This window comes from Xenopus laevis, chromosome 2L, assembly GCF_017654675.1.
Source record: "Xenopus laevis strain J_2021 chromosome 2L, Xenopus_laevis_v10.1, whole genome shotgun sequence".
Classification (NCBI taxonomy): Eukaryota; Metazoa; Chordata; class Amphibia; order Anura; family Pipidae; genus Xenopus; species Xenopus laevis.
Window position 1 is genome coordinate 174633525 of NC_054373.1, and position 15980 is coordinate 174649504.

A 15980-nucleotide genomic window follows, 5' to 3' on the forward strand; every position below is an offset into this window, starting at 1 on the left:
CTTGAATGGCTGCCCCCATGGCTACACAGCAGCTTGTTTATATAAACTATAGTTGTGTTTCTGAAGCAAACTCACCAGTTTTACCAGTGCAGAGCAACACTACAATATATCCTCATTACTTTAAAACACTTTCATTTTTTGGTTTTGCTGTTCCTTTAACACAAAGGTGAACCACCCCTTTAATTAACTAATGAATGGCCTGGGAACACCCTCTTACCCACCCAGACTCCTACCCGACTGGCACATGCACAATACAGTCTGTATGTATGGAATTGGGTAGGAAAAGTGTAGCCCACTCAGCTCCATTGCAGGGGGCTGGGGCTTGCAACAAAAAGGGACTTTGTTTTCAAACAAGAACCCTTGGGTCCCCCCTGAAACTGCCATCCTACGCAAGGGCCCTCTTTATTAGAAACAAAGCCCAGAATAACATGGCTGATTGTTATCCAATACAAGATAAGTGCAACACCAAGTGTCCCACGCCTGGGCTATTATTCAATGACAACTCTGGGGTGCCACCCAAGCTTGCAAAAAAGTTGCAGTACTGGAATGCGCCACATGGAGACAGCCTATGTAACACATGTAAACCCTTTTATTGGGGTTCATACATAATAAGAATGGAAATACCTTTTGGAGCTTGTCCGTCTTGTCGTAACAGGTCTGCAAATGCTGACGCAGGGTGTTGTTCTCTTTGGAGACCATCTCCACCATCTGCTGGGCCCTCTCCACCATGGCAAAAGCTTCAGGGGGCAGCAGTTGGCTGGGCGATGGAGAAGGGTGGGGTGGCATGTTCATCGGTAACAGCGGCAGGGGAGTATTAGAGTGCAAGGAGCCACTGATGGACGAGGCCTGGGAGGACATGGGGCTGTGATGCTGCAGAGGTACCAAAGGGAACGGAAGCTGCTGACATTGTCGGCTGCAAATAAAACAGCAAATGATAAAGGGGCTGCATAGGGGAGTATAGTGGGAGTCGGGGAAAATATATTTCGATGAAAGCGAGATGAACAGACCTGGGAATCAATAAAACCAGTACTTTTTAATTGCTATATGACACATGCACATGTCTGGCTGCAGCTGAACAGAATGCCTTACCATATGCGACCCTCTTCTCAATTTGTACTTATCCTCCATGTTTCATTGCGTGTTTATGTTCAGTTTGTAAAGGGCAACCAAAGCCCATGTGGCCTATTTGTATATGTTGTAAGTCTTACTGAAAAAGTGATGGTGCGCCGATTCCAAAAGACCAGATCTGTGGGCAGCTTGGGTTCAGCCCTGTGCTATTCCAGTGGACAGCTGCTCCTGAAGTCATCATGCACCCCTACTGATTGGCACATGGAGCAGGAATATGACAAATGGAACAGAATGGGGTACAGGCATATTGCACCAGGCTACCATGAGGAGGCAAGTCAGATCAGAGGCATCTGAATTGCAAGAATGGGTGATGTTTTGGGGCATAAAGAGATACTATCACCAGTTATTAACTGCCACTTTGTTCTGCCGTCAGGTGGAGCATTCAACGAAAACTTGCTGTAACAGTAAAGTGCCATTGGTGCAAAGCATTGATTGGTGATAGCCCTTTCTTTTCTTAGTCGTGTCCCTTCCCCTCTAGATGAGTGGTTTTTGGATTTATGTTTTCACAACCCACTGCTATCCAACATTTCCCCAGGGTCCCGGTCTAAAAATTTATTATTGTAGCAATTACCCTGCCAAGGATTCACAAGGGTATAAAATGATTAAACCCCATTGGACTGGGGTTTAATGTGTTGAGACTATAGTGTAACTTTTTGGAAATCTCTTGTTGTAAGTGACTATATACATTTTTTACACTTTGGGAGCAGGAGCACATGTCACTACTTCAAGAAAACCTTCTATAAATGATTACCCAAACCAAATCTCACCCCATTCATCTGCCCCCAAGGCGGAAGGGGTGGCAGTTTCACAGTTTAGGAAGCTCTGCTCTTAAGCTGGCCATAGACGTAAAGATCCGATCGTACGAATCAACGTACGATCGGACTTTCCCATCTCCCGAACCTCCACTAACCATTCAGATCAAAGTCTTTACCATTCCGATCAAATAGAACAGATCACCCAATGTTCTGCCCCTGACGGCAATCGTACGATACTTATGTCTGACAACACTAGTGACAGTCTCCCTCTGAAAATCGTACGATTGGCAATACACGCAGAGATATTATCGGCAGCCGACAGAAATTTTCTAACCTGTCCGATCGACCAAACGACCGATCTCCGACGGACGAAAAATGTCGGGACTCTCCACACATGGTCCGAAAATCGTACGAATCCACGATTCGTACGATCGGATCTTTGCGTCTATGGCCAGCTTTAGGGTAGAGGCACATGATGCTATTTGGGGGAGATTAGTCGCTCAGCGACAAATCGCCTCTTCTTCGGGCAACTAATCCCCCCACAATGCTAGAAATGAAATCGCCGGCTGGATGACACTCCGATCGATTCGTTTTCGGAAGTCGCCCAAAGTTTCCTCGTGAGGAAGGCATTGCGGGGAGATTAGTCGCCTGAAGAAGAGGCGATTTGTCGCTGGCCGATTAATAGCATTGTGTGCCTCTAACCTTAAACTGCATTGCCTTACACACCACCTCCATTGACTTTTTAGGTCAGAATCTGACCCAAGGGGAACTACAGAAGCAGATGAAGGAATCCTAGCTGTTGTGTTTACAGACATTTTTACAACAAATCTCCTCTTTTGCGCTGCGACTAATCTCCCCAATCTGCCTTCCCCTGTTTCCGCCTGCTAAAATGTAAATCGCCTGGGGGCAGGCACAGGGAGCGATTGGTTTTCCGAAGTTTCCTCGTGAAGCAATTACGGGCGACTTCAGAAAACGTAACACTTTGTGTGTCTGCCCCCAGGCGATTTTCATTTTAGCCAGCGGAAGGCAGATCGGGAGTCTCCTTGAACTAGAGGAGATTTGTCGCCTGGTGACTAATCTCCCCGAATCTGCCCGTGTGGCCAGAACTTATATAGGTGCTCATTTTTAAATTTCTGGAATGGAGACAAGTGTTGGATGATGTTTTACTCCAAGCAGAGTCTCCTGCAGGCTGGCAGTCCAAATAGCCGATTACAGTCCTTATTTGGCACCCTCAAGGAACTCTTTCATGCTTGTGTAGCGCACAAACACTTTTTACATCTGCTTGTGGCTCATGAGTAAAAGAGGTTGGGGATCCGTGAAGGGTTCATATATGGTCAGAATCGTAGGCAAGAATCCCGCCATATTTCAATTCAAAATCGGGAGTCCATATAGTTATTCAGCCAGGCCCAAGGGACTCGCCCCAGTTCCAAAAGGCAATCAACTGCAGAAAAGTTTATATCAAAACCGATATAAGTCCCAAGGCCTCTTCAAGTAAAAAAATATTAATTTATTGTTATTCACATTAAAACAGTATCTAGTACATACTACCCCACATATCCCACCTTACGCGTTTCGCACCCTCCGGCACTTAGTCATAGGTGTATACACCTATGACTAAGCGCCGGAGGGTGCGAAACGCGTAAGGTGGGATATGTGGGGTAGTATGTACTAGATACTATTTTAATGTGAATAACAAGAATCCCGCCAAACAAGAAGCAAGACGTTAAAGAAAATATATGTTCTATATGAACCTTTATCCAGAATTTATTTTTCATCAAATTAATGTAAAAACACTCACGGGAAAAAAAAACGAATGAAACTCTTTGTTGCACAAGTCAATGAAGAAGTATACAATAGTACTTTTTTATATCAAGCTTTAAAGGTCAGGGCACACAGGCAGATTCGGTGAGATTAGTCGCCCGGCGACAAATCTGCTCTTCTTCGGGGCTACTAACCCAGAACTGCCTTCCTCAGGCTATAATGAATATCGGCAGCGATTATTTTTCGGAAAATGAATCGTTCCGAGTAAGCAGAGGAAGGCAGTTCGGGGAGATTAATCGCCCCGAAGAAGAGATTTGTCGCCGTGCGACTAATCTCCCCGAATCTGCCTGTGTGCCCTGACCCTTATGCTACAACTTATTATGCTAAAAAAATATATACTTACCAACCTTTTCATACAAATGTTTGCCATAGGGTACGTGTTACTCATAGGCCTGTGGCATACAGAGCACTTTGACAGACAACTGAAAAGAACAGAGGCGTAATATAGAGCCCCCCTCCATTATCCAAAGACCTCCCTGCCACTTCTGATCTCTAAGACCAGAGATCCTTCCTTGGAATGTAAGTCAAGCATCTCAGCTAACCAAGGCCTAGTCTGGTTTTAGATCACACTTGAGTCTGCAGAATAACTGGTATCTAAAGAAGAGTATAGGAAAACATACATATATGTCTCCAGAGTATGGGCCTTGGACTTCACCTAGGGAAGCACTGAAGGTCCAAAAGAGCAAAGGGCTTGATATATAAATGTGCAGAAAGTTGCAAGATTGCCTTCAGATTGACAGTGCTCATTATGGGCGCAAGGACACTTTTTTACATAATGTGGCCTTCTCGCCAGCAGGTGAGAACTTTCCAAAGGAGGTTTCATTAGCACATGGGATCTATTTCTATCCCAGCAATCCCTAATACTGAATAGCTACACTCACTGGTAACCAGGGCACTAACCCCACTCACATACCTTAAACTTCTCTCATACTTAATCTAGTTCCATTTGTTCCATTAAAGCCTCACATGGAGGACAAACGATTGGTCAGGACCCCCTTATCTTATAACAAGCTCATATCGTTTATTGGAAATTCAGCCATAGGTCTAAGAATATCTAGAATAGCGAATATATTCAGCCCATAGCTAATCCTACGTGGCCAACATGCTGGGTTTTTGAGTATATCAAGAAAAGCCAATAGACATCCTCATAAACTCCTACTGCTCTAAGGAGGAGATCTAAGGAGGACTAACCCCACAGTTAGGGAACTATGGTTCTACAGCTTTTTGTTTTCACAAGTAAATTATACGGGTGTTAGGACCCTGTGGTGCTTCTGGTAATGCATTCTTTTGTGTATTATTAGTTCTTAAACCACAGAAACTTTAAATAATTACAAATCCTGTCTATTTAGAGACAATAAAATTCCTACTCGTCCATTCTGCAGAGCAAGTGACACATCACCACCCCTTCTTGAGAAAACGAATGGCTTCCACTTTGGCAGCAGAAATATTTCCAGTATATAGCCATCCCTTTGGAGCAATAAAATATTTCTCTCTTCTGTTTTTCTCCTGTAATATTTCTCATGGCGGCTGCAATGAAATAATCCCAAAGGTACAACTCCCCCGGTCTTGGCTGAGCTCACTTGGAAGACTGAAACATTCTCAGTTCCCAAATATAACCGGCTGTCTCCCATAGACTCCACTTCCAAATACTCCAAATTTTTAAAAATTATTTCATTTTTCTTTTTGATAACAAAACAGTAGCATGTACTTGATCCCAATTAAGATATAATTAATCCTTATTGGAAGCAAAACCAGCCTATTGGGTTTATTAGGAGGCACATTTATCAAGGGTCGAATTTTAAATTCATGTGAGTTTTTTTTTAACTCGAAATTCGAATAAAACTCGGACTAATTTTACCAGCCCTTAAACTCTAAACTTGTTTCGAATTAGACCAAACTCAAATCAAGTTTATTTTCCGAAAAAAACTTGAATGTCGGGAAGCCTGCAAACCTCTTCAAATTAGTCACTGGACCTCTCCCATTGAATTACAGTATACGTGAATTTGGCAGGTTTTAGGTGGCGAAAAGTCAAGGGTCAGACTTTGATAAATCTCGAAAATCAAATTCAAATTTTAAAAAAAATTAGAATAGAGTTTGGATAATTCCCTAATCGAATTTGACAGTTTTGACCATAAAAAAAATTTTGAAAATTGGAATTCGAATTTTCAATTCGATCCTTAAAGGGATCCTGTCATCGGAAAACATGTTTTTTTCAAAACACATCAGTTAATAGTGCTACTCCAGCAGAATTCTGCACTGAAATCCATTTCTCAAAAGAGCAAACTGATTATTTTTATATTCAATTTTGAAATCTGACATGGGGCTAGACATTTTGTCAATTTCCCAGCTGCCCCTGGTCATGTGCCTTGTGCCTGCACTTTAGGAGAGAAATGCTTTCTGGCAGGCTGCTGTTTTTCCTTCTCAATGTAACTGAATGTGTCTCAGTGGGACATGGGTTTTTACTATTGAGTGTTGTTCTTAGATCTACCAGGAAGCTGTTATCTTGTTTTAGGGAGCTGCTATCTGGTTACCTTCCCATTGTTCTTTTGTTTGGCTGCTGGGGGGGAAAAGGGAGGGGGTGATATCACTCCAACTTGCAGTACAGCAGTAAAGAGTGATTGAAGTTTATCAGAGCACAAGTCACATGACCAGGGGCAGCTGGGAAATTGACAATATGTCTAGCCCCATGTCAGATTTCAAAATTGAATATAAAAAAATCTGTTTGCTCTTTTGAGAAATGGATTTCAGTGCAGAATTCTGCTGGGGCAGCACTATTAACTGATTCATTTTGAAAAAAATTTTTTTCCCCATGACAGTATCCCTTTAATAAATCTGCCCCCTAATCTTTAAATGATTTTCCAACCAACTCAAAGGAGAAGGAAAGTCATATCCAAGTGATTGCATTGACTTACCCGAAACCCCGGGCCGGTGCTCCTATCAGCAGAAAACTGCACAGGTCAGGGGTTATTTTTCCGGCTTCTTCTTTCATCGTGCGGGTGTGCATGCGCATTAGAGCAAAAAGCCGAATTTCAGAAAAAAAGTGGCTATTTCATTCTAGTGTGCATGCATCTGCCCCTGGAAATTTGAAGAAAGAAGAGGAAGGAAGCGGATCGAACCCCCGGGCCAGTGCAGTTTTCTGCTGATAGGGGTTTCAGGTAAGTAAATAACTTTCCTTCTCCTTTAAGGTATGAAGATCCAAATTACAGAAAGATCTGTTATCTGTAAAACCCCAGGTCCCAAGCATTCTGGAGAATAGGTCCCATACCTATATATGAAAAACACCCATTCCAGCACAAAATGACTGTACAATTCCCTTAAATGAAAAATGAACACCAACATGTACCTGTAACTGGACATAATTCCTTGCAGAGGCCTCAGCCAGTGTATATAATGAAATCATACCAGGTGGGGGTGTGGTCTGATTGTCTTTTGGGGAGTGGTCAGTCAAACATGGCACTCTTCATAGCAGAGATAACTCAATATTTTTTCCATATAATCCACACAGAAAGATTCTATAAACCTATTCCAGCCCAGGTATTCCTATTTATCAGGCATTTTTCTATTGGGAAATGTCATGGTATAGTGGGCCTTTAAACTTGTCAATATACGAAATCTAAACTACTAATGTGAGAAAAGAAAATACAGTAATAGAAGGCGATAATAATGACATAAGAGTACATCATTACTCTAACTGCATAATCTCACTGAAGTATTACATATTAAATCGGAATAACTGGCACAGAATTATGGGTGGCACAGGGTCGGCTCAGAATTAACAGTTATAAACTGGATTAACTTGTAACAAAGTCAGCTCTGCACCAGCTAAGACTCCGATTCCCACAATGCATTGCATGTTCTGCGATTAGCAGAACTGTAAAGAAGACGAATTACACACATTGGCGAGGCATTGTGGGAAGTGGAGTCTTGCTTGATTACTGCTGCACTGCTTCAATGGTTCATGCAGTCAGGACTGTCAGTGAAGAGAACAGCCGTGCTGCTGTCAACAGCCATTACAATTACATCTAAGTTTTAAATGAGAAATTTTAATTTAAATTTAATCAGGAATTCTGCCTTAAAGGGATCCTGTCATGGGGAAACATGTTTTTTTCAAAACTCATCAGTTAATAGTGCTACTCCAGCAGAATTCTGCACTGAAATCCATTTCTCAAAAGAGCAAACAGATTTTTTTTATATTCAATTTGGAAATCTGACATGGGGGTAGACATATTGTCAATTTCCCAGCTTCCCCTCGTCATGTGACTTGTGCCTGCACTTTAGGAGAGACATGATTTCTGGCAGGCTGCTGTTTTTCCTTCTCAATGTAACTGAATGTGTCTCAGTGGGACATGGGTTTTTACTATCGAGTGTTGTTCTTAGATCTACCAGGCAGCTGTTATCTTGTGTTAGGGAGCTGTTATCTGGCTACCTTCCCGTTGTTCTTTTGCTTGGCTGCTGGGGGGGGGGGAATGTGAGGGGGGTGATATCACTCCAACTTGCAGTACAGCAGTAAAGAGTGATTGAAGTTTATCAGAGCACAAGTCACATGACTTGGGGCAGCTGGGAAATTGACAATATGTCTAGCTCCATGTCAGATTTCAAAATTGAATATAAAAAAATCTGTTTGCTCTTTTGAGAAATGGATTTCAGTGCAGAATTCTGCTGGAGCAGCACTATTAACTGATTCATTTTGAAAATTTTTTTTTTTCCCATGACAGTATCCCTTTAAAGAACCAGAATACAAGTGAGAATGAATTAGCTATCTCCCTTTAATTACTATTGGCTACTGCAGATGAAAAATCCACACTGTTAAAGGGAGAGGGACCTGATCTATACAGCATATGGGTTAATTTTGCTGTAATTTACTATTACAGTGGTAATTAAAGGAAACCCCTGTATTTTCTACTGAGAATTTTCTAGCTGCTCTGTCATACATGCCAAGTGTTCCCAATGCAGCTACCATATGTTACATGGCTGTGCCAATTGAGTCTTGTGTGTACGGAACTATATTTGGATCAGCATTTAGACTTGGAATTTCAGTAGCAACCCTACTTAGCTCGTGTTTGAGCCTTGAACACAAGAGGAGGGGTGCTCTACATCTCACCCAATAGAGCAGCCCAACGTAGTAGTCATAATACCTGCCAGTGATGGAAAACTAGATCAAATAATAAAGGGTTCAGCAAATAAATTGAGTTACCTGCTTATATTATACTCGGGAGGGTGCTGGTGCTGGTATCGTAGAACTTCACTCCTGGCTGGCTGTATGGCCAGCTGAGCCCCAGAGTGTTGCTGTTCATTGTAATAATGCCCCTGTTCTTGCATTTTGTTCATGGGACTGACTATGTGTTTAACCTTGGAAGGATAGTCAGGAGGAGGCCCTCTCTGCTCCATCTCTTTTGCAGGGGGCTGGATTGGTGATGGAGCTCCATTTTTAAGTCCCTTGATGCTACCTGAGGTAGAAGGGTGCTGCTTAGCTACATTCCTCTCCAGGGACAGCATAATCCTCTCACTCATAGAGCGAACGTGACCCTGCTTCAGCTCTTTAAGTGCTTCATCCTGGTGGGCCTGCCCGCTGCTCGCTCGGCTTACAGTTGGCCTCCCCTCGGTTTTGGATTTGTGATTAGCCACTAGTCCTGCAACGCAATAACCAGAGGTAACAGGCGCCAGCTGTTGGCCCCTGAAAAACTGGGACTGAGCCTTAGCTTCTTCGTATGTTGGTAACTCCTCGCTGTTTTGCTGGTGCTGAGGGGTCCTCATTGTCTTCTCCATCACGGTATTGTCCACGTGATGTTCTTGCCCCTGAGGTTCTTGCCTTGCTGACTGGTTGACCATTTGTGGGTCTTCGTGAGGGATGTTGTCTGTGGATGAAACAGTATTGGTGGCGATATTTGTTGGTCCTGTACTCCCTGTGGCTTGGTGCTGTATAGCCAGGAGGTTCATATTCTCGTTTGGGTTGCCATAACGTAGCTGCTCTTGGATTAACCTTTGTAGCACTGTTCCTGCAGCAACATCTTCAGATCCTCGCATTTCCACCTCCGATATCCTGAGTAAATCCTGAGGTAGGAATCCAGGCAGTGGCTCTTCTGTAAAATAAGCAAAAATAGGGAAATATCAGCTTCCTCTCTTTACTATGTCTTTGTAATTTCATACTTAGTGTAAATATGTATATATTGCACTGGTGCATTCGACATAGGTTGTAAACACATACAGAGGATTTTTTGTCTTGGTCTACAAACTTGCTCTGTGGTTGGCAAGAATGGCGGAAGTTTTATAAAGAGAACTATCATTAAAAACACTGCTTTTTTGTCACCGTACAGCCTAAACAATTAACAGGGATCTGAAGTCGACCGTTATATAACAGGCAATTATATTTAGAGCTAGTGAAGGAGTAGGACTTTAACTAAGCAATTACTGCAGCTACATTTCCTGTGAAGAGAAAGCCTTCATAATTAGGCTTATTATGATCATAATACAGACCTATTAGGTTTCCTGCCCCTTTCACAGAGGTTTCTTTAATTAACAAGGAGATGATAAACATTAACCTAGTTGTATCATCTCTGAAAACATTTTAAGCCAACACTTCTTCTCCCTCAAATTAACTTTTTCAACTATTGGGTCCTCAGTCTATATTTCCTGTTTGTAGAGGTCCTCAAGAACCACCTCCTGGGCAAGAAGATCACAATACTGTGATGGAGAAGACTATGAGGCCCCTCAGCTCTAGCAAAATAGCGAGGAGCTGCCAATATATGAAAGTGTGGGTCTTCAGGGGGCAAGATGGAGAAGGTAATGAGGGCCCCTTAGTTCCAGCAAAACTGCAAGGAGCTATGAATTAGTGATGTGCCTGACCCTAACCCACAAAATGTTGCCATTGTAGGACCCATACCTTGTTCTGTGCACGTCTTTAGTTCCAAAACATGGAATCTTTGGGAGCAGTGTACTGACCTGCACCCAACCCTAACACACAGTAGTTGGCCAAATTTCAATCCAAACCGCCCAACTGGTGGTCAGTCTGCAGGTCTCTACGGGTTCTGAATCAACCCGCACATCACTACTACCAATAGAGTCTACCACCTCGATTTTAGGGAAATGCAAACCACCCAGGTTCCCTGAGTCACTCATTTTAAACACCACTGGCTCCTGTCCATATGATTGTGTGTGGGCACGACTGTTCTAAGTAGGGATGCACCGAATCCAGGATTCGGTTCGGGATTCGGCCAGGATTCGGCCTTTTTCAGCAGGATTCGGATTCGGCCGAATCCTTCTGCTGAAGTAAAAAATATTTTCCCCTTTCAACCCCTAATTTGCATATGCAAATTAGGGGTCGGATTCGGTTCGGTATTCGGCCGAATCTTTCACGAAGGATTCGGGGGTTCGGCCGAATCCAAAATAGTGGATTCGGTGCATCCCTAGTTCTAAGGCATCTGCAGTAATAAAATCTGGTCACCAAAAACATAAGACATAACAGCTGATCACAGTCATCAGCAACTAAAAAAGGCCACCCCTCCTCTAGATGTGTATTGACTTATTAAAGTCCTAGGGCCGCCGAGTAGTTTGGATCTTCATAAATAAATCTCGTTTATATACCAGAGACCTGGGAGCATATTATATAAGTTTCATAAGTCCAATTATGGAGCTTTATAAGTACACCGTTTCTTTAACACTGTTTTCTTGGCATAAAATATATTACACACCTTCATAATTATTCCCCTCGGGGTACAGATAGCTGTGATTCTAGCAGACAGATGAATCAATTAAAAAGGAACTTATATAATCAGCAGATCTAAACTGGAGAGATCAAACTCATAAATGAATAAGTCAACCGATACTCTGATTGTAAATTTCTATATACGCATGATCCTGGCTCTGCCAATGGTGTCTAATTCTAAGATATATTTGGGAATATTTGGGTGAATGCCAATGCTTTACAAGGAAGGGGTAACCATTTATCCAAGTGCCAATTAGAGGGGACTTGGGAGTTGGGGACTGTGGGTGCCCGGAGGTAAATTAGGGTAACTCCAGAGCTGAGTGCAACAGTATAGCAGCCACTGCTCAACTGTACAAAAATATACAATGAATGTTCTGAGCACTAAATCAACTATATGGTAATTTAGTCCAACCCTAAGACACAGGACATTGCTCCCCAAGGCTGCCCATTGCATACAAAGACTATTATATGACATCATCATTTTAGTAGTATAAAGTAAAAGATGAACAGCACAAAGCTATATCCCCTCATTGTTTTTATACAGGTAAAAATTAATTCACATTAAATCCAAATTACAAATAGGCCAATTTGCCCTTTTATTATTTGCAAGTAAATTCTCAGCCGGATTGTGACTCAGCTGGAAACACTTCCTCTGCACAAACCACATTAATTACTTCCCAAAATCCATTTGCTGAAAGATCAATCAGACACAGTCAGGGGGATGTATTTTTAGCACAACTTTTAGTTTAACTTTAGTTTAAGCCAGTTACAGCCCAATAACTTCCACGGCAATAAGAGAGACCCTTCCCATTAGAGGTTTTTTTTCGGCATCGGAAGGACATTTCTGTATGTAATACAATATACACAGGGACATTTCAGCACAATACTGCTTATTTATAGTAACAGTGGGATAATAGTCTCTGGGAAGGGTCTGTGACTGTGAGATAGCAGGTATAGTAGGGAGAGATGGTGCCTATAGTAACAGTGGGATAATAGTCTCTGGGAAGGGAGTGTGACTGTGGGATAGCAGGTATAGTAGGGAGAGATGGTGCCTATAGTAACAGTGGATAATAGTCTCTGGGAAGGGAGTGTGACTGTGGGATAGCAGGTATAGTAGGGAGAGATGGTGCCTATAGTAACAGTGGATAATAGTCTCTGGGAAGGGAGTGTGACTGTGGGATAGCAGGTATAGTAGGGAGAGATGGTATCTATAGTAACAGTGGGATAATAGTCTCTGGGAAGGGAGTGTGACCGTGGGATAGCAGGTATAGTAGGGAGAGATGGTGTCTATAGTAACAGTGAGATAATAGTCTCTGGGAAGGGAGCGTGACTGTGGGATAGCAGGTATAGTAGGGAGAGATGGTGTCTATAGTAACAGTGGGATAATAGTCTCTGGGAAGGGAGTGTGACTGTGGGTAGCAGGTATAGTAGGGAGAGATGGTGTCTATAGTAACAGTGGATAATAGTCTCTGGGAAGGGAGTGTGACTGTGGGATAGCAGGTATAGTAGGGAGAGATGGTGCCTATAGTAACAGTGGGATAATAGTCTCTGGGAAGGGAGTGTGACTGTGGGATAGCAGGTATAGTAGGGAGAGATGGTGTCTATAGTAACAGTGGATAATAGTCTCTGGGAAGGGAGCGTGACTGTGGGATAGCAGGTATAGTAGGGAGAGATGGTGCCTATAGTAACAGTGGGATAATAGTCTCTGGGAAGGGAGTGTGACTGTGGGATAGCAGGTATAGTAGGGAGAGATGGTGCCTATAGTAACAGTGGGATAATAGTCTCTGGGAAGGGAGTGTGACTGTGGGATAGCAGGTATAGTAGGGAGAGATGGTGCCTATAGTAACAGTGGGGATAATAGTCTCTGGGAAGGGAGTGTGACTGTGGGATAGCAGGAATAGTAGAAGAGATGGTGTCTATAGTAACAGTGGGATAATAGTCTCTGGGAAGGGAGTGTGACTGTGGGATAGCAGGTATAGTAGGGAGAGATGGTGCCTATAGTAACAGTGGGATAATAGTCTCTGGGAAGGGAGTGTGACTGTGGGATAGCAGGTATAGTAGGGAGAGATGGTGCCTATAGTAACAGTGGGATAATAGTCTCTGGGAAGGGAGTGTGACTGTGGGATAGCAGGAATAGTAGGGAGAGATGGTGTCTATAGTAACAGTGGGATAATAGTCTCTGGGAAGGGAGTGTGACTGTGGGATAGCAGGTATAGTAGGGAGATAAGGTGCCTATAGTAACAGTGGGATAATAGTCTCTGGGAAGGGAGTGTGACTGTGGGATAGCAGGTATAGTAGGGAGATAAGGTGCCTATAGTAACAGTGGGATAATAGTCTCTGGGAAGGGAGTGTGACTGTGGGATAGCAGGTATAGTAGGGAGAGATGGTGCCTATAGTAACAGTGGAATAATAGTTTCTGGGAAGGGAGTGTGACTGTGGGATAGCAGGTATAGTAGGGAGAGATGGTGCCTATAGTAACAGTGGATAATAGTCTCTGGGAAGGGAGTGTGACTGTGGGATAGCAGGTATAGTAGGGAGAGATGGTGCCTATAGTAACAGTGGGATAATAGTCTCTGGGAAGGGAGTGTGACTGTGGGATAGCAGGTATAGTAGGGAGAGATGGTGTCTATAGTAACAGTGGGATAATAGTCTCTGGGAAGGGAGTGTGACTGTGGGATAGCAGGTATAGTAGGGAGAGATGGTGATATATTCAATATTAGCTAATTTTAAATATTACATATCAGGACCATTCAGACCCACCATTGCTAGATGTGGTGAGATATACTAGGGGCTGCACTATTGCATGTTTCCATTTCTCAATGCTCTAGAGGTCAGCTGGAAGGAAAGTTCAGCAGGCCCATCAGTCATTCCTGCAGACATCACACTGAAGTCAACTACCCATAGATCTTTGCTTTTTAACAACAGACTGCCGACTGGGTCTGTCCGGGTCTGACCAGGCAAGGAAGCTTTTTATTATCTATATATTAAGGCTGCTTCTGGGAAAATGATGAGAGGTCATTAGTGTAATTACTGCATTCAAGGACTCAGTAAGGGAGCGGTCTATAATTCTTAATGAAATAGTTTAGGAAAGTGCAACTTCCCCTTTAAGCAAGATAAAGCTTTCCCGTGACACTTCCTCCAGCCCTGAATGACTCCAACATATAATATTCATTCTACTAAAGATAAACGGGTTCATTCCATCTCTCGTTTCCTGCAGGTCTCGGTCTCTTGTGCCAACATGTATCACCAGGGGCCTGGGGCACATATCTCTTACTGAACTGGCTCACACTTTGAACTTTCTTTTTCTAACTGCTCCCAGGATACTAAAAATATCCCCAAAGCATTTTCTCAGGCTCGAGAGGCATTTTTAAAGGAACAGTACGACCCTTACACAACACAAATGCCTCTGAATATCCACTACTTACAAACCATTTCCCATGGGATCTCAAATTTAAAGGCAAGGAAAAGAACATGTACAGAATGCCTTAAAAGAGTCGGAAAAAAGATGAAGGCAAATAATTAAAAAACTATAAAAGAAATAAATAACGAAGGTGAACTGGAAAGTTGCTTAGATTTGGCCATTCTATAACATACTAAAACTTAATGGTGAACCATTAGCGCTGCACTGCAGCTTCATTTTACATGGATCTCCCTCTTTTTTCTGCTTTAGCCAACCAAAGGGAAACTTAGTACAATTGTCTGCCCTGTCTTAATTCAGAAAATGTTTCACTAATGGAATTACATACATCTCCTCCCCTGTCTCTTCTTGAAAATGCCAGCAGCGAAAAGGGGGCTTGCAGGGGGGGGTAATACGTTTCAGCCAAGAAAAACAAAGCCCCAATGTATAGAGAAGGAACCCTGATGGAGCCTAGGGTCAGAGCACACAGACAGATTTGGGGAGATTAGCCGCCCAGCGACAAATCTCCTCTTCTTTGGGGCGACTAATCTCCACGAACTGCTTCCCCTGCCTTCGTTTTACGAAGTCGCCGGAAGTTTCCTTGTGCGGCAACTTCGGGCGACTTCCGAAAACAAATCACTCCGAGTGCCTTCCTACCGGCGATTTACATTTTAGCTGGCGGGATGGCACTCGGAGCGATTCGTTTTCCGAAGTCGCCCGAAGATGGAAACTTCGGGCGACTTCGGAACACGAATCACTCCGAGGGCCGTCCGGCAGGCGATGAGAAGGGGAGGCAGTTTGTGAAGATTATTCGCCCCAAAGAAGAGGAGATTTGTCACCAGGTGACTAATCTCCCCAAATCTCTGTTTGTGCCCTGACCCTAAAGGTCAGAGTTTCTACACTTCCGAAGCTGTGTAGGCACAGTGTACATCATAATGGTGTGGTCCCTCTAGAATGAAAATGTTACCTGGCACTGATCCCCAGCACATATGGCAAGCAGACAACAGGAAACGAGAGCTTTAAGCATTTCAAGGTCAATAAAATCACCTTGCGCGTTTTATGCTCAATGAAATCACCTTGTGCATTCCATACCCAGTGGGAGGGTCTGGCTAATGAATTGGTGCCATTCAGGAGTGAGAATGAGTGTGTTAAGGTGATGCTTTCCTCTCTTCCACCC

General features: G+C 43.2%; 1 protein-coding gene across 3 annotated transcripts in view; it reads right to left on the reverse strand.

Moving 5' to 3' along the window:
- amotl1.L (angiomotin like 1 L homeolog) overlaps positions 1 to 15980 on the reverse strand; it is a 79097-nt gene that overhangs the window by 31070 nt on the left and 32047 nt on the right. For all 3 annotated transcript variants that reach the window (XM_018244691.2, NM_001127867.1, XM_041580787.1), the window contains 2 exon segments: positions 8899 to 9784; positions 625 to 913 (listed from right to left, as the gene is read on the reverse strand). In XM_018244691.2, the coding sequence (XP_018100180.1) occupies positions 625 to 913; positions 8899 to 9784 (1175 nt within the window).